The following is a 20,591-nucleotide window of genomic DNA, read 5'->3' on the forward strand; positions in this document are numbered from 1 at the left end:
TTTATTCAACAACTGCTTTAATATTCAAGTCAAGTCAATTGCAAAATAATTGAAAACAATAATAAGTTGCAGTCCTTACACCAGGGAATATCTCTGTAAAAGTGAAGGAGGAAGTTTCAGTAGTTCAGCAGTGTTTATTTTGAAAGATGTAACCGGAAGACAAGGTGTTGTATTACCTCATAGCTTGACAATGTTCTCCCAAACCTGCAAGGGAAAGCGGACTGGGTGCGGATCATCAACCTAGTGGAGGGCGAACCGACATGTTTACTCATAATATTCCGGATAAATATTAACCACACAGCCGCCATGCCGTAGAAAACCCGCCGGGTGTTTGGATGAAGCCTAACGGGGACCACAGCGGGGAGGAAGCGGGGTGGCTCTAACCGAGGGAGGGGAGGATGTACTGGGCTGCTGGCTTCGCCTCTTCCCGGCCGTGTGTGGTTGAACTCGGGCGGAATCACAGCCTGCCGCTCGGGCTGTGCGGCTTCGAGCAGCAGCAGTCTTTATATGGCTGTATCATCGCCTTCCCCTTACAGGACTACGGGGGCATTATGTCGGTTTTGGGGTCGGACTCCTGGTGGAAGAAGACCCTGTACATCACCGGGGGGGCCCTGCTGGCTGCTGCAGCCTACCTACTGCATGAGCTGCTCGCCATCAGGTAAGCACCGCCATCACTTCCTTTTATTTAACCTGCTCACAGTGACTTATCGGTGTCATTGGAATGGGTTTAGGCCTATACTCTGAGTGGGTATTATGGGAATCCTTCCATAGGATGCCAAGTCTGCAGATCTCGCGGTGGTTGCTGAGGTTTCAGACCTGTTTCCTCCTCCCAAGAACACGACACTCTAGATGGAGAGAGACCAAATCAAATAAATAAAAAATGAGTCACGCATCGGCTCATGTGCCACAAGCACCTGAGCGTGAACTCTGCGTGAGATTTACGTTAACATGTTTTTTAAACACCCACATCCACATCCTTATAATAATGATATCATGAGGGATGGAGAAAGTGATTATCCTTTCATAGTGCAGGGAATGCTTGCCTGTCAATGGGGGGATTACTTTGGGAGTAAGTACGTAAGTACAACCTGTGTAACCTTGTATTTCGTGTACAAACGTTGCTGTCCTATCACGTGCAGGCTGCCTCGGCTGGACCACAGCCTGGTAGCATCATCTGCTCCTAACATGTGATGTGCTGTTGGCACAGACACATCGAATGTCCTCCCCATGAGAGAGACTTTATGTTCTTTAAGTGGCCCTTCAAGGAGCTTTCAGCACCATATTTATATTGACAGATGTAGACGGACCACTGTTTGTCAAAATGTCCTGTCCATTAAAGCCAGCTCACTCTGGAATAGCCTGCCAACTGAGATACGGGATTGTCCCACTCTCAAAAGCTTTAAAGGTCAACTCAAAGAATGGTTGAGAAACAAACAGAAGTGCAATCACCGCTAAATGCACTTTAACACAGGGGCATCTCCTCTTGCACTTTGTGTAGCTCTCGTATCATCTCTTGCACTTTATGTCGTAGCTGCTACAGTGTACTGCCATGTCATAAATACTTGTATATGCTGCTCTTGCTCTTTTTGCACATCATTTATTTGTTGCTATGTTTATAAATGTCATGTTCTTATATGTTGTATGTGAGGGACTACGGATGGAAATGAGCTCAAAGCTAAAATCCGGCATATTTACACTTGAAGCATTATGTGTCTTAAGTGTTCATTAATGTGCATTGTCCCTTTTCAAATAAACGATTAAAATGAGGCGTGATAGTAGAGTGGATTGGAATGGTTTCAGCACCATTTGTCAGCGGACAGCGACTTTGAATACTTGGATCAGTTTCCGCACTTCAACACAGTGTGTAAAGCTTGTGCAACATGTACTGATAACGTGTTCAGTTACCAGTTTATTTAGTAACTCAAGGAAATGTTATAATGTTCAGATTGAGTTAAAAACGGTTTCATATAAGTTTTGGACACCTGCAAATATAACACTTTAGAATTGCCCAACATCACAAGTAAAGCTATCTACCAACATGAACTCTAGAATTATTGGTAACCCTTCCCTCAAATATGGAAATGCCCATAAAGCAATGTTATAACAGCAAAGAGAAAATATATCGTGTTGTACAGTGTCAGAAATAACGTTGTCAAGGTATCTGCTCCATAAAAACAGCATCAAGGGGCACAAAACATGTTTGATATTGTTAATGCCTACAAATTGTAAGCATTGCAGGATCCGTTATGTATTCAAAGCATCAATGAGTGTAATTATGTTTGATGGGTTGAATAGGGCACAGCAGTAAAGGGGCAGTTAGTTGGTGTTTCCATTGATTTACTTTCATCTTTGAAAAGCCTTTGGAGCATTGAGTTGTATGTTTATCATGTTTGAGTTCAGAGAGGCATGGATTGAACTTTGTGGTCATTTTAGAGGCTGTCGTTTAGAGTGTTGCTATACTGAGTCGCATTTCTAGTGTTTTTACCAATCTGTTTCACTGATGGTAGTCTAAATATTATAAATATGTTTAACCCTCTGAATTATCAGGAAAGCACGTGTTATTGTGTTTTTTTTTATTAGATTTTTACTTAAAGGTGGGGTAGGTAATTTTGGAGAAACCAGCTTGAGTGCACTAGAATTTGAAAATACACAGCCGGAACAAATCTGCCACTTCCTTACAGAGCCCTTCCTCCAACACACACAAACGCGCACATGACCAATGAGGGCACGAGATAAGTTTGTGCAGAGATGGAAGGCTGACAGGCAGATAGGCCATCCAGTTACTTTAGCCGGGCCGGCTCAAATGATTGGTCGTGCTTTTTACAGTACTACGGATTCCACAGATGACATTTTTTTATGTATTTATTGTCAAAGCACTTAAGATATTCATTGCTATCGGGATGTTAAGAGCATTCCATGGAATATAACAAAAAGTGTATCTGAAATAAATTACATACCCCACCTTTAAGCTGGCAACTGACTGCATTTTTCATACAATAAAATCCCATAAAAGATTGAAGTTATTTTATACAGTTATAAGAAAATAATTCCCACAAAGAAGAGCATTGGCCAGTGATAAAAGCTATGCTAAACAGACCGGACATGCTCTGTCTGCCTGCACAATGATGCTAATGCCAGGATGTAAAGTCTCCTTTTACCCTTTCCTCTGTGCTGCATAACATCTGGAGAGGAACAGGAAGCCACACGGTGGAAATGATATATATATCATCTTTTTTTCCCCCTCATGATGTTCAACTGCTTACAAAGCTTTAGCGGGTCATATTTAAGTGTTAATGTATTGGCAATAGATACATACATAAAGTGTCCATGTTGTGCTCAGGCCCTTTTTATGTCTCTTGATGGTAATTCCAACACACAAACATGAAATGCAACAAACAGGAAAAGGGAAAACGTGTTCGTGATCAGTGTAGTTGTTCATCTTTGATCAAATCATCTTTTTTTCATAGCAAACAAGCAATTTCCTTTTGATCAAACATCACCTACCAAATGTATTTTTGGCTGGGTGATAATAGTACAGGGATACAGAGACAACCACGTGCATTGTGGCACAGTCTCTCCAGGGAACACAGGGAACACAGCCAGAGAGAAACAAAGAACATCAGTAGAAGAGTTTATTATGGTTTGTGTTCAAACAGCAGGCATGAAGGATCTATACAATATCAGAAAATTGTTCAAATGTTTCCCAAAACCCAACAAGTGGGTTGAGTTGTTGACAACAATGTCATATTTTGTCAACAACTCAATTATATTTAGCTTATTGTCATAAAGGAGTACAGAAATCAGAATATTTGCATTTAAGGAGCTGGATTAAGAGAATGTGGACTTTATTTTCTGAAATAATAACTCACACGATCAATAGGTTATCAATATAGTAGGAGATTCATTTAATTAATCTCCAACATTCAATTCAACAACTAACTGGTGAATCTTTGGAGCTCAACTTTTGTTAATATAATATCTTTAATTTCTGGTTACGTTAATATAAGCATTTAACCATTTAGATGACAATATGAGGGATACATGTGCAGCATTGGCTGAAATCCTAATGGCTGAGCATTTTGAATTGATTTGATATTATGTTCCTCCAGGACAACACAATGTAGGTCTGCTGCTCAAAGCTACTGTTTGAAAGTGAATGAAGTTAAGCCTCTGCAGTCTCTGAAAATAAAGAAAGGTGTTGCCGGGTGGTTGCTCAGGGACTCTGGGAAGTACTGCTGTGTCATCACGCTATAATTAACTACAGAGGTGACCCTCTCCTCCTCTCCTCCCTATACGCACTGCTGGTAAGTTGCAAACTGTATTTCATTGGTACCTGTACTCAGAACAAATACACTACAGTTCATTTCAGTGTAATCTAATCCAAAAGTGACAGCTCTGAGAAGTTAGCATTTGAATCAAAGGGTACTTTCACTGGCTTTTAAGTTTGTATCACTCCTCATGTTCCTCTGGGTGTTTACACATAGTCAGCAGCAGGGTTTACAATATCAAACAGATAGTGTATTCCTCCCTGGAGCATCAGCCTTTTCCTGCAAAGAACAATCAATGAAAGCAGGAAACACAACAGAACAAGAGGGGGAAATCCATCAGAGCATCAAACACAGCTTTCTGAGGGAAGTGCTTTTGAATTCTGCTTGCTGTCAATCAAATCCTTTCTCAACAGCAAATATGATTGCCTCATTGGTTTGACAACATGGTTTTTCACTTTATGTTAAATTAATTAGACTGAGGCATTCACATGGTCTTTGGATGGTCCCATTTCCTGAGCTGGGAAGCCGTTCTTCTGTCGTGTTGTGGTCAAGAGCTTTGGGTTGAAAGTGAGAACAGCATGGACACTTCAAAGACGATGCGTCGTAGGGCTATTTTATTACGTTTCTCCAGTATTTTTGGGACAACAAGGAGCCATGAAATGTGTAGCGAAAGTTTGGCTTACTTGATTTCCCACTTGGAAACACATTTTCACAACTATTCCAACACCTCACGAGTGCAGTACAAAGGTCCTATCTCACAATGTTCACTTCCAAGTTCATGTTTCCTCCTCATGAATTGGATTCTCTCCAAAATATTATAAGTTGTTCTTTTGCCCGTGCTTCACCCTTCGATTTAGTTTCATGTAAATCGGGCCAGTATTTTCAGTATTTCAACAATCATGCTTTCGACAGACCTGGATAAATGACCTTCATGTCGGAGGTTACAAGAACAAATTATATGAAGTCTTCTTATGCAGTGGGCATTGCAATCTGAACTGAGAACATCATCTTAAATGGACTGTGTATATATGAAATGTATTGTTTTCTTCTTCTGTAGGAAAGAGCAGGAGTTGGACTCTAAAGATGCCATCATCCTCCATCAGTTCTCCAGGCCAAAGAACGGCGTGCCCAGCCTCTCACCCTTCTGCCTCAAACTGGAGACATACCTGCGCATGGTGGACCTGCCCTACCAGGTGAGGCTCAGCAGAATACATTATAAAAGGGGGAAACATTTCCCAGAGATCACCAACTAATCAAACGACTTTTCTCCATAACCCTTTCCCCCACGATAATCATTTGTTATTGTAATACTCTTTTGGGCGTTTTCAAGTTTTCTTTGGTCTCTCATGGCTTCCATAAATAACGAGCTAATTGTGTCCAGATTGTCAAATCTTTGATATTCTAAGCTGAATCTGTGTCTCTCTGCAGAACTACTTTGATGGGAAGCTGTCGCCTCAGGGTAAGATGCCGTGGATCGAGTACAACCACCAGCAGGCGTCAGGCTCAGAGTTCATCGTGGACTTCCTGGAGGAGATGCTGGGAGTTAACCTCAACGTAAACCTCACCCCTGAGGAGAGAGCCGTGTCCCGAGCCATCACCACCATGGTGGAGGATCACCTTTACTGGTAGGGGACTATGTAATTATGGACAAGTTAAAATTGGGTGTTTGGAAACGTTTCATAAAATATGATTCAAAGGGGACGTCTCATTCGGAATACGGGGACATTTCGGTAATTTGATGCAAACAGTTTTACTTAAAGGCACAACTAATGCATTGGCTGAATTGAACTTGTATATTTATATTTACATATTAGTTATCAAATGCATATTTTAACACCCAAGCCCAATGTTAAGCAGTATCAGGAACCACCCACACAGATCTCACTGAAAAAGAACAATGGAATATTGATTTAAATAATAGTTTGGCTTTTAATTTAATTAAAATTATTTTTTAAATAAATATAAAATATTTATTTTTATATATATATTCATTTGAATAATTATTTTAATTGTTGGTGTTCAATTTTACAGAGGCAAACCCTAATAAAACAATGTTATGTTTGGCAAACAAAAGAGCAAAACAAAAAAATAATGAATAGGAAAATAAAAATAAAGAACACACAACTAAATTAATATATAAAAAAATAAGGAACAAATAAGTATGTTAAAAAACATTAGTTTTAAATATGAAAATACTCATCGACATGGTGTGACCAAACCTAATGACTGTAGCTCTTCAGACTGCATATAAAGAGACCAAGCTGTCTCTACCCTCAACATCAGCAGTGTGCAGCCATGCCTGCCGTGGTGAGTCACTCCTGAGCCTCTGGGTGAGAAGCTGCTGCTAGGAAATCATTCACCACCCCTCCTTTCCCACACAGGCTCTGTTTTCCATTGCCTAAAAGCTCCATCCATCTTACACACACACACACACACACACACACACACACACACACACACACACACACACACACACACACACACACACACACACACACACACACACACACACACACACACACACACACACACACACACACACACACACACACACACACACACACACGCACACGCACACACACACACAGTCTCACTGATCTTCACGGTTTTATCTGGTGTCATGTGTTCCACTCGCCTCTGTTTCATATTGCGGTAAACTGTAAGGAAAGAGTGTGAATTGAGGTTGTGACATTAATGTGTAAAATAGCCTATAGATGTGAAATTGCAACGTTTGCGTGATGTAAACAATGATTTCTTTCTCCCAAGCTTTAGAGGTCATGCATACATCCTCCCTCTCTGTGTCTCCGTTCTTTTCTCTGCTCCTCCACCCACCCTGTGTGCCCATGTTTAGACCCACTTATAGACCCATTGATTGAATTATTTATGTCAGGAAAGGGCAATCTGGCAGCTTGGTTGCTCTCTGAAGGGCTAGCTTCTGGCCAGAGGCACTAACCGAGTGTTAGGTCATACAGTACACACTCTGTTTTCCTCCTGCACTTCTGATCGATGCTGCTATAAAAACAAGATAACAGGAAACTGAAGAACAAGCAGCCTCTGTGCTTTCTACTCTGTCCACCTTTGCTGTCTAAAGGGTGGTATGGATTTTTTTGAAGTGGGGTTATATGAGGTATCAGCAGCAAAAATTCTGCCTAAAAAAAAGTCAATATCAGTTTAAATGTATGCTATTTTTAGAATATTTTCACCACTTAACCCCCGTCAGACAGCCCTTTTCGAGATATTATCTATGTTCTTTTCAACGGCACCAGACTCCATTGACAAAAACAGTCATTTTACTTCACAAAACAAAGGAGCTGCTGGTCTACCCCTGTCTCGATCAGTTTGTTTGTTTGTGTTATTGTGTGAAAATACAGAAGTCACACAATAACACAAACAAATGTTCTGTTTGAGGCAGCGTGAGACCAGCAGCTTCTGGGCTCTGCTAGGTAAAATCACTGTTTTTTTGTCAATGAATTCTGGTGGGGCTTTAAATTGGTAGAAATGTTTCAAATATACAGCTTATTTTCATGTTGTTTCTGCCGGATGTTTAAATAAACAAATGTTAGCTAACATGTTCATCTACAACATTATGAGGTACGAGTTTTACAGCTTCAACTATCACAGTAGCCAAAATGGCCATGTAATTCAACAGAGGATTAAATAGGACCATTTCTATCCCCAACAATTCAATAAATTAGCTTTCTTCAAGACTTTTATTATTTGAACATTAAAAAATGCAAGACTGCAATGCACTTATGATGAGTCAGTGAAATGATTCATCTTGTCTTTAAAATCAGCTTATGACTTTGAGAAAAAAATGTTATAACATTAAGAATACTACTAATGCTCTTTATCATCAACTTGTGAGTCACAACCTTAAGTGGGAAACACAGACTGACTGGAAATGAAAAGTGCAGAAAGGCCAAAACAATGATTTCATGCTTCCATTGTCTACCCCCTCAAAAATGACTGACCTCATCTTAATTATATATTTGAATCTGCTAAGAAGGGCTTTTTTTTAATCATGAAACAAAGGACTGTATATCCTCTTGGGACAACAGATCAGATAATGTAACAGGAAGTAATGTATGGCCCATGGACGGTCACCACTCCCAGATGTAATGTAGGTCAGATGCTTAAATTCAATTTGCATTGAGCGCCTTGTCTACCAGAGTGATGGAGAAGAGTGCAGGCCAGAGGCAGACGCTGCTATGCAGTCGCATCACGGCGCAGGGATCAGTCACTGCCGGCAGAATTACAACATAAAGCTTCCAGGCGGACAGACGATCTGTGAGAGAAGATCCGTCTGTATTTCCTACGAAGTAACGGGAGAGAGTGTGTAAGGATATAGCATCTTAATCTTATTAGTGTCTACACGCACAGGCAGCTCGGCTGGAAAAACAACACATGTGTACCACACATCAGAGACACTTGCACTATCAGTAGATTCAACATTCAAATTATTTGTTACAGCGTAGTTTTGGCAATGAAAATCTTAAAGGGGCCCTGTTATGCTTATTTCCAGGTTTCATATTTGTATTGTGTTTCTTTACTTTGACATGTTTCCATGCTTTAATGTTCAAAAAGGTCTTTATTTGCTGCTGAAGCAGCTCTTTTCACCCTCTGTCTGATGATGTCCCGCCTCTGAGCCTTTCACATACAATGGGTGTTTCTCAATGTCGAGGAAGGCTGCTCCAGAGCCACTATTTCAAGTATACTACGTCATCGAGTGCCGCCGAAGGACTGCTCCAATGTCCAGCATACTTGTAATTCTACCGAGGCCGGCGTACTTCGTAACGAGAAATTTCGAGGCTGCACATGTGTAGACTCTGCGGTCTTAAAATCCCCACAATGCTTTGCGCACGGACCGATTTCCAAATCTTTGGTGGAAATTGCGCTCCATTTAAGGCGGGGCCTCGCATATGATGCACACCTGCACACCTGTTAGCCTGTTCCACAATTCTTCGTTTTCCGACGCTAGGAAGTATTCTTGCCTCGCGCTTCTGAAGCAAGTGACTCGGAAGACATGTGCTACCAAGCAAGCGTCCTCGACATTGAGAAACACCCAATGTGTTGGAGTGCTAGCCAATAGAAGCGCAAGTGTTACATAGTGATGTCACTATGTTACAGAACTAAACAAAGGAGTCCAATTCGGGCAGGGGTGTGGAGTGTGTGGGAGAGAAACTCCCCCTGGAGGGATTTTAGCCTTTTTTGGAACATTTACATTCAAAGAAAAAACCTTTATAACAAACTAAGGTGGACTACAGGAAAGGTAGTAAGTAAGTCTCAGGCTCCTCCAACAATAAATACAATCTACTTAAAGACACAACAATAGTGCAAGAGAATGGTGCAAAAGTAATGCAGAAACTATAAACATATATTTTCCTTACTAAAGTAGGTGAATACACATCACAGGCTTATGTGTATAATTAAGATAAAACAACTGTCTCCTAGGTTTCCTTTTTTTACATTTTCAATGGTCACAAATGAAACGAAGTGGTTGATGAAAAGCAGAGCTAAAGAGGGATTTTAAGGATTTGAGTTGGGCTTGTTTGCACACAGAGACTGGATCTGTCTGTCGGCTGCTGCGAGACAAATCTCTTCCTTCTGTTTCCTATTTTTTTATTTGAACACAAGCAAAACAGACACTGACTGACTCAACAAAGCAATGCAGCTTGAGTTTTTCCAGGTCAAATCTGTAACGGAGTTCCTGGGATGCTTTAACAGTCACCGTTTCCTCTCTTACATGCAGCCTGACAGTTTAAAGGGCTGGATATATGATGCTGTCTTCCTGTAAGCAATATAGCTGATAAGCGGGAAGTGGTAGTGTACTTTATTGATTAGGACGAGGTTATTGTCAATAGACATAAAGCTTTGTTGGTTGTAGGGCATGGGATAAACCTCTAAATACGTCACTTCCTTTTTTTCCGAGCCACAATTTATTAGGACGTTTTTGGCGTAAAGAATGGAATTTCCTCTTTTGCATAATTGAGGAAAGGAATCACATAGCAACTCATCCACTTTATTACGAATAATGTTGGACGGATTGCTCTCTACATCCATATCACATCTCCATAAAAAAAAAAGATTCTTGTTTTAAAATATTTCTGTGGTGGTTTTATATGTTTTATATGATCTGTGATATAAAGAAGTTTAATGCTAGACTCATCCATTTTCTGACACCGTTCACAATGTTATGTAAACACCATGTTGTGTGCTTTGTGTTCTGTCAGGACGATAGCCTATTGTCAGTGGGTGGACAACGTAGATGAAACGCAGAAGCTTCTGTCGATGACCGGCCCCCTGAGCGACACCCTGAAGTGGCTGCTGAGCCACATGAACGGCAGCATGGTGCGCAGGGAGATGTACGGCCATGGAATTGGACGCTTCTCTAAGGAGGAGGTCTACACACTGATGGAGAAGGACATGAGGACGCTGGCCACACTGTTAGGTAGGAAGAGGACCGTGTGTTTTGATTAGCATTCTCTATGGCTTTTACCCCTTACGCCATCAACTGTATGAGAAGGGATTACCTCAACTCTGTTATGTAATTTGATAAAAGAGCGGCTGTTTTTTTTAAAATCCGGGATAACAGAATGATAGTACAGTACACATCTGTAGCCGTTGGTACAGTTCTCTTTATAATAGGACTGGATGGTCATATGTATTCAGAAACGCAGTCCATTGGATAGTTGTTGTGACATTTGTCAACCTTTCCAGAACAGTTGTTATGTGATTGTTATGTTACATTCAGGTAATCAGAATTAAATAAAAGTGACAGCGGAAAGCTAATTTAGTCACAGGAAGTTGTATGTAAAGTACCGGTAGACATCTATATCGAGCTAGTGTATTACTGCATTGCCAAGTCATAATGACCAAAGGAAAATTGTCGGATCATTATCGAAGTCTAATGTGGCCTAATGCAGAATTAGTATTGATGATTCATGGACCCTCACAAGTTATTTAAAATATATATGCACAATGAAATATTATACAATGAAAAGGCACATTTTATAATGTGAATAACTAAATAGCATATACAGCTATGGAAGAAGAGACCACTGCAAAATGATCAATTTCTCTGGTTTTACTTTTTATAGGTATGTGTTTGGGTAAACTACTGATTACATTTATCTGTGTTGGAATTAAACAGATACTGTAAGCCTTAGGGAATGGCTGCAATACATGTAGAAATTGAGTTTTAAGAAACTTAATTTTTTACAGAGCTGTATGTCCTGGAAATAATGCATTTACTTTCCTTGTAGACAAAATACCGATATCATTTTCACTTTATCTAAACAGAACATCTCTGTCTTTCCCTGTGTTTGTAGACTACTTAGTGAGGTATAGCAGAGATAAATGAAAACAGGAAAGTTCTGGATGTCAGCAACAGGGATAAGATATCAGTGCTCAGATGGAAACAAAGAGCCAGATGCTTGAAAGAAAAGTGATTTACATTGATCTGTTTGTACCATTTCAACAGAAGACCACTTGTTATTCTGTGAAAGCATCAGTACACTTAGCTTCTGTTTTGCTTTCCTGACTCATGAGTGTGAGTATAAAATGTTTTGCTGCTGCCAAAAGTGTAGCTCTTCCAGTTTCATGATGAAATTTGTTTATTTTAAAGTGTGTATTCGCTGAACGAACAGGGAAGGAGAAGCTAATAGATTTAGCATAAGGCCACACAAACTTAATATCAAATATGTAGGCTATTACTGGAAATACTGTTCTGTCTCTGTATTGTTAACATTCTTTACACGTTTATTTTAACAAAATGTATGATATATTTCAGTGTTTTTTAAATTCTTGGAAGGTGATGCCCAACCAGGCTTAGCCTAATTATATCTCTCTTTTTACATTTGTATTAGAACTATTGTTAAGCAGCTCAACTAATATAAAGAAAGGAAGTTCTATACAGTAGGCTGTATTTTAATGAACAATCCGCATATTGTTGTTTAGGAAGGAACTACTATGAAGATAAAACCTTCTTAAATGTTTATGCTTACCACTAACCTACTGTGTTGTAACACCCTAGCTAATTTAAGTTAGCTAGCTAGAAGAAAGGTTAAAATAGCAAGCTAAAAGTAATGGATAGGATTAATAGTTAGCTAAGGGAGAATCATCTTTTAAAATAATTAGCAAACATGTATAATGTAACCTACTGAAATATGTACCTAAAATAAATGGATGAACAAGCTGGTTAGCTAGCTAAAAATAATGCTTGAGCAACAGTTGCTAGCTAGCTAAAGATCAGAAACAGAACATAAACGACTAGCGAAAAAGTAATAAATAAACTGTTGAAATTATAAGCTAAACAGTCATGCATACCATTGATATAAATACCAAAAAGAAATGGATAAACAGAAATAGCAAGCTAAAAGGATAAATGGTTGAGTTAGCTCAAAGTCATGGATAAAAGGTTGAAAGATCTAGCTTCTGCTACTCCAAGAGCTAGTAGTAGGAAATTAAATTGTTAGAAAATCAACAATGTATTTTTTGTTACTTAACCAGCCAATCAAACACCTTTTAGCTTTTCTATATATATTTTTTATTTTGAATCCAAAAAGTTTAAAGCAATTTTTCTTTTATTTCAAACACTACTAATTATTATGCTCCATCATTTCAAATGTCTCTGTCCCACAGGAGATAAAAAATACTTCATGGGCTCTAAGATGTCCACATTAGATGCTACAGTGTTTGGGCATCTAGCCCAGGCTATGTGGACTCTTCCTGGGACACGACCAGAACAACTCATCAAAGGTCAGTGGATCTGTGGAGTGCTCTGCATATTAACTGGAGATACTGTTGCTTTAGTTTGAGCTTCACTATTACCCTGTGTTGCAGTATATAAGCTTGACTTTAAGATAAACATGTCACTTGCATATTTTCAAGTGTGCAAGTGGTTTGTCATAGATGTATTTGTATGTTCAGCCAGTAGATGGCAGTGATATTATACTGTAATGCAGTGATGCTGATAGGCTTTGATTGTTGCACTGATGAGGGAACATTTGGGTCTCTTATCTTTTCCGAGAGCAAAATCAGAGCTTGTAATGCCACAAATGAGGGTTCCTCGCTGTTGCTTTGATACATACTTTCTGAAAGCACTTATCATAAAAAGATAGCACATAATTATGTCTCTGGAAGTATCTCAGATGTATTGTCTTCCTCTTTATCAGACTCAAAATGTCCGTAAGCACCATGCAGTGATACCTCCTGCTGGTTTAGCTGTATCTGTAAAAACTTGTTCTCGTAAACCTGCTGTGTCTTTTGTCTTTACAGGAGAGTTGATCAACCTGGCCATGTTCTGCGAGCGGATGCGGAGGAGGTTCTGGCCCGAGTGGTTTGTGGAGGTGGAAGATTTTTATTTTGAAGGAGAGAGTGAGAGCAGTGGCTCTTCTACAGGCCTGCTGGACTTTGGCCTCTTCTCCAGGACTAACACTCTTGACGACAGTGACGCCAGCAGCCACTCAGGCGGACACTCACACACGCACTCGCCCAAATCTTACCACTCACTCTTTGACTCGGACGTGGGCACGGGATCCGAAAATGACATTCAGCTTAAGGAGGAATTCATTCCCGACCTTGAGGTTTGACCTGAGGATGGTCGTGATTGGCTGACAGGAGACGATGCATAGTTAGTTTTAAAAATCTGGACATGTTGCCAGACTCTCACAGCTGAAGAAATGACTCCTCAACCTCAAAATAATGAACCTTCCTGATGGACTCCCTGGGTATTAATATGCAGTGCATACAAACTGAACCCCATAACACTAATACTGTATGCTTTGCCCCTTCCTGTAACATCAGAACTGTCCCCGCGGCAGTTCCTATTTGCCTTATTTGTCTCATCCTAAGATTCAGAAGCTGGTGCGAAAGATTAACACGGAAGAAATGTCTCATCGAGTGAAAAGTGCGGCGTCGACCAAGGAGCGGTGTATTCATGACAGGCGGCACCTCACTTGCTATGAAACGATGCAACTAATCACCACTCCGCCACGTGTCCTAACGCACAAACCCACTGAAACAGGTGGAGATCGATCATGTGACTGACGGGAACAGCTGCCGTTAACCATCTGTGTGCGAGAGAGGAAACACAGATGAGTCCGTGCTGTAGATTGATCCTCGTGTCATTCCCTTTGTGCTACTGTATGTGGGAAGAAAACATGACCTCCATCAAACCACAACCTTAGTAGTAGTCCAATGGAATAGAAACAAGAATGAAAAAGAAGCAGTTTTGTGCCTGTAATTTAATGGGTATTATCCTTATTTCTCCCGATTTAGTTATTATTTGCTTGCACTTTGTTGTTGGAGGAAATCCGATTATTGATTTTAAAATCTTCTTGATTTTAGCAAAAAGCTGTAGTTGGTATATTTCACCACTAGATGGAGTCAGTAGTCAGCCTGTGTTTAACAAAGTCATTCCACCCTGCCAATAACACAGCAGGAATTCCTCCTATAGTCCAAAACTTTAATGTTTCATTCATAATAACTTGTCAGCCTGCAGGTTAAATATGTATGCATACTTACAAATCCGCCTTAGTTCTTTCAGACTAAAGAAATGGGGGGATATAGTCTGCAGCAGCTTTTTCTTGTGATATAATTTATTATCAGTGCCACTTTATTATTTCTATATGATCCAATGTGTCAAATATATATATTTTTTGTTAAACTTTGTTTTCTTATTGCTCTCAAAGAGAGACTTTATTTTTGCACTAGTGGAAATGTATTTTCACCTTATTTTAATGGGAGCAATCTGGAGGAAGGCAGAGGACAGTGTAAGACAATTGAATGGGAAATGTGTATATCAGCAGTACAGGACGCTGGGTGTCTGGATCATGATTGTGTATGTGAGATTTACTGTGTGTGAATGTCTGGTGATAAAGTCTGCGCAGAGACAGTCAGAATACCAAATCAACTGAACATTGCTAGTCTAAAAACGAGCAAAACTGGGTATTTAATGGACCAAAATGTCTCGGGAAGCATTTACTTTTGTAAGTAAGTGCTCGTAATAGCAATATGATTGCTGTAAAAAGAATGTGGTGCATTTAGAGTAGATGCAACTAATGTTTGAAAGAGTCAGTTCACCCAAATAAAGAAAAACGTCCTTACTTCATCCATGCCATGCAGATAGTTTTGTTTTTATTTTTACACGATTTAAGATGTTCTGTATGTGTCTATAGGATTGCTGCCTCAACAGTTTTTACAAGTGCACCCTGTACAATTTAGTTGATTAATAACTATTGTATTTATTGTGTTAGTCTTGCAGCCCTTCTAATTTGAGGATTTCATTCTCAATTTCATTTCTTTCTTTTTTTATAAAGATAAAACTAACATTAAAGAGGCCCTATTATGCTTTTGCGGGCGTTCCCTTCCTGGTGTGTGGTATATAGGTTTGTGTGCAAGTAAATAGTCTGCGAAGGCTAAACTTTCAAAGTTCAGAAGGAGTATCTCCCCCACACACGCCCCCCTCTCGCCGCTTTTTTCATGTGATTTGCCTAGGGGCGGGACATCTCTTAGCGGTTGACCAATCCCAACTGAGTCGGCCAGCTAACCAATCAGAGCAGACTGGGCTCTGGTTTCAGACCGAGGATGAAAATACCTTTTTGAACATTAAATTATGGAAACACGTCAACATAGGAACCTGAAAATGAGAATAATAGGGCCCTCTTAAGTAACAGTCTCAATGGAGGACTTTTACTTTGAGTGAAGTATTTCTGTGTGGTTTTTGTACTAAAACTAATAAAATCTGAATACTTCCTACATTACTGATGACTAGTTAGTGAGCATAATGGATCATTTATCTGCAAAAAAGGGAGACAGGAGCCGGTGGAGGGCAAAAAGCAATAGCAAAAAAATAGAAGTATATAGATAATACAATATCATCAGGTGGCAAGTAACACGCATTCAAATTAATGCTAATGTTACTCTGTGTCTGCTAGATGTAACTGTTTGCTAACAAGTTCTTATTGTGAATTTCAAAATAAGACTGCATGGCTACATACCATTTGGGATAGCTTTTAGCAGTTTGGGTGAACTGCTAATGAAAAGTCTGGTATATAGATAGGTGAGTTAGTGACAGAAGGCCAGAGTTTGATACTTAGATTCCTGAGACAACCTTCTTCCATTGGGTCGACCCACCCCCTCCGGACTGTGCGATTTTCACTCGCCTCATCTAGTTGGGTCATCATATACAGTTTGACCACTTTAATCAAGCCATATTAAAAGTAACTGTCTTGTTATTGTAACATGTCATAGCATTACTGCTGGGGTAATGTACATATTGTATGTGTGACAAAGTGTACCATACTGTGTGTAGAGCTGACTGACTGATCAAACTACCTATGGCTGTGCAGTCATAAAGGGCGAAGCGACTGGGGGATTTCAATAAAGAATAGCTGTGACAATTTTAAACAAGAGTTTAATTTGCATTCTTATTATGTGTCTCGGGTTAATAAAATGTGTTGATGTCAGCTTTGACGCCGCTTTATTGAGCTCTGCACTGTAGTTTAATAATCATGATAGCCCACAGATCGTGTTATACTGTGTCTTATGTGTGTGTTGGTGTGTGTTCTCAATCAGGCTAACACGTTGCAATCATCGAGATGCGGAGGGTTGCTGATTAAGACTCTGCCAGCTGCTGGAGGCGAGACAACAGGAGGAGAGAGGAGCAGCATGAAGAAAAGTTACAGGAGAATAAATGAAGGAAGGATAGGAGGAAGTTGAGCCAGGGCAAAGAGGTAAAACAAGAGCAAGAGGAGAAGGAGGTATGAAGAGGAGGAGCAGCTGGTGGAGAGGAGAGAAGGGGTGAAGAGGCCAGAGCTGAGGAGTGAGGGAAGTCATCAGGGAGGAGAGAAGGAGCACCATGAGTCTTTGGAGGGGAGACGTGAGGAGAAAGGAGGCAGCAGAAGGGAAGGAGAAATGTTGATGGGGAGGAGATAAAGCAAACAAGGAAAATAGGAGTTAGAGGAGAGGAGAGGAGGAGGCGGTTGGGCTAGGGGGCCCGGGGAGGAGAAGCGAGGGCCACGGATCAGGAACCATGCTCCCGGGGGACGGAGCAGGTGCAGGCTGCGAGCGAGGCCTTTGGGCCTGAAGGGGCTGCCAGAGCTTAAAACAATCTGCACTTTAATTTGGCTCTGTGAACAGCCCACCCTCCACTCTGACTGTCTCTCTGCCTCTCTCTATGCTTAACAGATCAGCGATCCACAAAGAGGGGTAAACACACACAGAGCCAAATTAAAACCGGAACTCCCCTGGCACTGCAAAACAAATTAGAGCAAACAAATTACAGAGTCAACACACAAACAGTGGAGCATCTGTGGCTCTCTGGACTGCTGGAGCCGGTGGCTACCTCCCACACCACCACCTATGGTACATGTTCATAATAAACTCTGTGTCAATCCTAAACAATTTTAGTATATTCTTGTCAAATCACTGTGACTGTCTTATCACATTCGTCCTACATATGGTGTTGTTCTGGGTAAGGTTTTCGATTGCATGTTTAAAATCAGTGTTTGAAAGTTATTATAAGAGGCTTAATGGTTATGTTTATGAGCAACATGTGGGTTTAAAATGGCAGTCGTTTGGTGCGAAGGGTAACTTATGATTTGTTTAGGACTCAAAACTCAATGTTTATGATTTAGGACTTGTGAGACTTGGCTTGAGTTGTGTTAAAAGATTATTCTAATTTGATTGATGCTTGGATGTATTTGTATAGGTTTGGCCATCATTTCTTTAATTTATAATAACATTGTACACATCAAAAATCATTGCTTAGATCTGGGATCACAGAAGCATGCTTAATCCTCCCGTTGTGTTTATGTCTCCCCGTTACTTTGGTGTTCCTGGTCAAATTGGAACTGTCTGTTTTAACTGCTCTTACATTAACACAAAAACCACCAGATTATTTTTAACACCCTTTTAAGCTGTACACAATGTCTCAGACTAACGGTTTACATGAAGAACTGCAGTAAAAGTTGACTACTCCAAATTCAGAGAAAGAGGTGATCAGCAATGTTATTTGTTCAAATGCCTTCTGTGGAGGATATCATAAAGCATTGAAGCAATCAAATGTTAAACACATTATTTATGATTGGTGGTAAATTGGTCTGATTTGACCCCAACACGACAGGTTAAAATTAAAACTTAAAAGAATGTGAACAGGACAATAAAGACAAAAAAGACAACCAAGGGCAACCCGAGAACCAATCAATCAATCAACCAATGAGCTACTTTGTTTGGAGGTGAAAACGGAAGTGTAAGTATTACAGAAATATCTCAAACGCCTTACTGCATAAGAACTCTCTGCACACACAACCGCAGCTACCATCGATCGAAGCTGAACCAGGAAGTCAGGTATGGGTTATCATTTGTTCTAAGCTTTGATTTTCTCTACCAAAAAAAGTTTGGCTAAGCTGGTGGTTTGTTGACAACTTGTGTTTCTTTCCTGGTCCTTTTTAGCAATGATGCTGTGTTTCCAGATCCCAGCAATAACCTGCTACTTGCAATCCAACTTGAAATAAAAAAACTAATATTAACGGTTAGTGGAACAACACAACGACATATTCCAGTACCGGGACTAGTTCTTCTCTTGTGCTGTTCTCTATTCTCGAAGTATCTTTCAGTGTAACATTTAGAAATTGAAAAAATCTGAAGTAGCTAGTATCTAAAAAACATTATAAATTCAATGTTTGTGTGTGAGTGAGCTCAGTTGGTGTTGGCTGGCCCTCTCCCTCGGCCCTGTGGCCCCTCTGGCAGTAGCTTTGGCCCTTTCCATCTGCCTCCTACTGTCTGGGTCTGGTGGGACAGGGGCCATGGAAGACCCCCCGCACCCCTGTCGGACCTTCCCCCACGAACACCCTCACCAGCCCCCAGGCCAGCTGCTCAGGACCCAGAATCTGAACAGGGCTGCCAGGTGAGCCCCAGGACATGCAGTTGGACCACTTCAAGTACACACACATGTACACAGAGGAGCACACACACTCTCACAATACCAACACATATGCTCGGTAAGCCTCTTTACAAATGGAAGCAATACAACACACATGGTTACACGGGTGGCCCACAGGAAAAAACGTCCTCTCACACACACACACACACACACACACACACACACACACACACACACACACACACACACACACACACACACACACACACACACCGTGCCAACCCTTTAACATACAGCCTTTGCAAGCTCAGGTGTTTCCCACAGCACTCTATAATGGTCTGGGTTCACAGAGGTGGAACACCAACAGGTGGCGCTGTTTTCTTTACTAATTATAGCTTTATTTATTCATTGGCATGTGGAAGCTTCCAAATGACTTTGGCTGGCCTACTCATTCATAGGATAGAAGCCAATGTGTATGTGTGTGGCCTCCATGAGGCTTTATTTTCTCCCATGGAGCACAGCATCACCTGCCTTTTAGTACTCACAATAAACCTTGCAGTACGTGTTCCTGTGAGCGTTTTATTGTACTGGAACAAAAGTAATAATGTTACAATGTTAGCTTATACTGTATGTGTTTAATAATGCCTACATATTAGCAGTCTCAATCTTTGGAGCTTTGAGGATGTAACAGTGCACTATTGGGTGGTCTCCCTGAGCATTTCATACTCTGATTATGATATGATTTGCAGTTTTTTCTGGCTTACCTTCGACAGCAACAGCAACTTTATTTGGTCCAAAATGCAGTTGCCGGAGTCCTTACATAATTTAATGGTGAAGACGGACCTCACCTGGTGTTTTTGCTTTGGCAATTAATTCAAACCAGAGCTGACTTTCAAAATCTTCACTCTGACTCAATAATAGAGGAATAAAGTCCTGCAAATGAAATGATACCCATCTAATACCACATCTGTGCCAAAGAAATCTGAGTTTTGCAAATATTGCAAAACATCTTTACCACGGTTGAGGCAAAAAGCTCTGTAAGGATACGAACAAAATTCAACAAAGTGCAATGGAAACAGTCATGACTTAACTTAAGTAAAATTATTATTATTATTATTATTATATTGTTATTCATGACTTCATGTTTATGTCATCTCAATGGTTAATCTCAATGCACACACATTTTCCATGCTTTCCAATAGTTTAAAAATAGTTGTATTCCACTGTTAAATAACCTGTTCAATACAAACATGCCACTTGTAAAAATGAAATAGCATTTCTGTGAACTGATATTTGTTTAGTGAGCTTATTAGAGGATGTTCCCTGAAAGATTGTAAAATGTCAAAGAAGATATCAGACTTAGTATATTTGTTAATGATTATATACAACACATGGAATTTGTGTTTGTGTGTGTTCCAAGTTAATCTGCGGCCCCCTGG

The 20,591-nt window shown here is 40.3% G+C and overlaps 1 protein-coding gene across 1 annotated transcript; it reads left to right on the forward strand.

Annotated features, from left to right (window-relative positions):
* The first annotated feature begins 205 nt into the window (after positions 1–205).
* faxcb (failed axon connections homolog, metaxin like GST domain containing b) lies at positions 206–16,717 on the forward strand. Its single transcript, XM_079692482.1, has 6 exons — positions 206–658; positions 5,326–5,461; positions 5,697–5,893; positions 10,499–10,716; positions 12,909–13,025; positions 13,545–16,717. The coding sequence occupies exons 1-6, from the start codon at positions 399–401 to the stop codon at positions 13,856–13,858; spliced, it is 1,242 nt and encodes a 413-aa protein (XP_079548608.1). The 5' UTR covers positions 206–398; the 3' UTR covers positions 13,859–16,717.
* The last annotated feature ends 3,874 nt before the right edge of the window (positions 16,718–20,591 follow it).

This window comes from Notothenia rossii, assembly GCF_949606895.1.
Source record: "Notothenia rossii genome assembly, chromosome: 7".
NCBI lineage: Eukaryota > Metazoa > Chordata > Actinopteri > Perciformes > Nototheniidae > Notothenia > Notothenia rossii.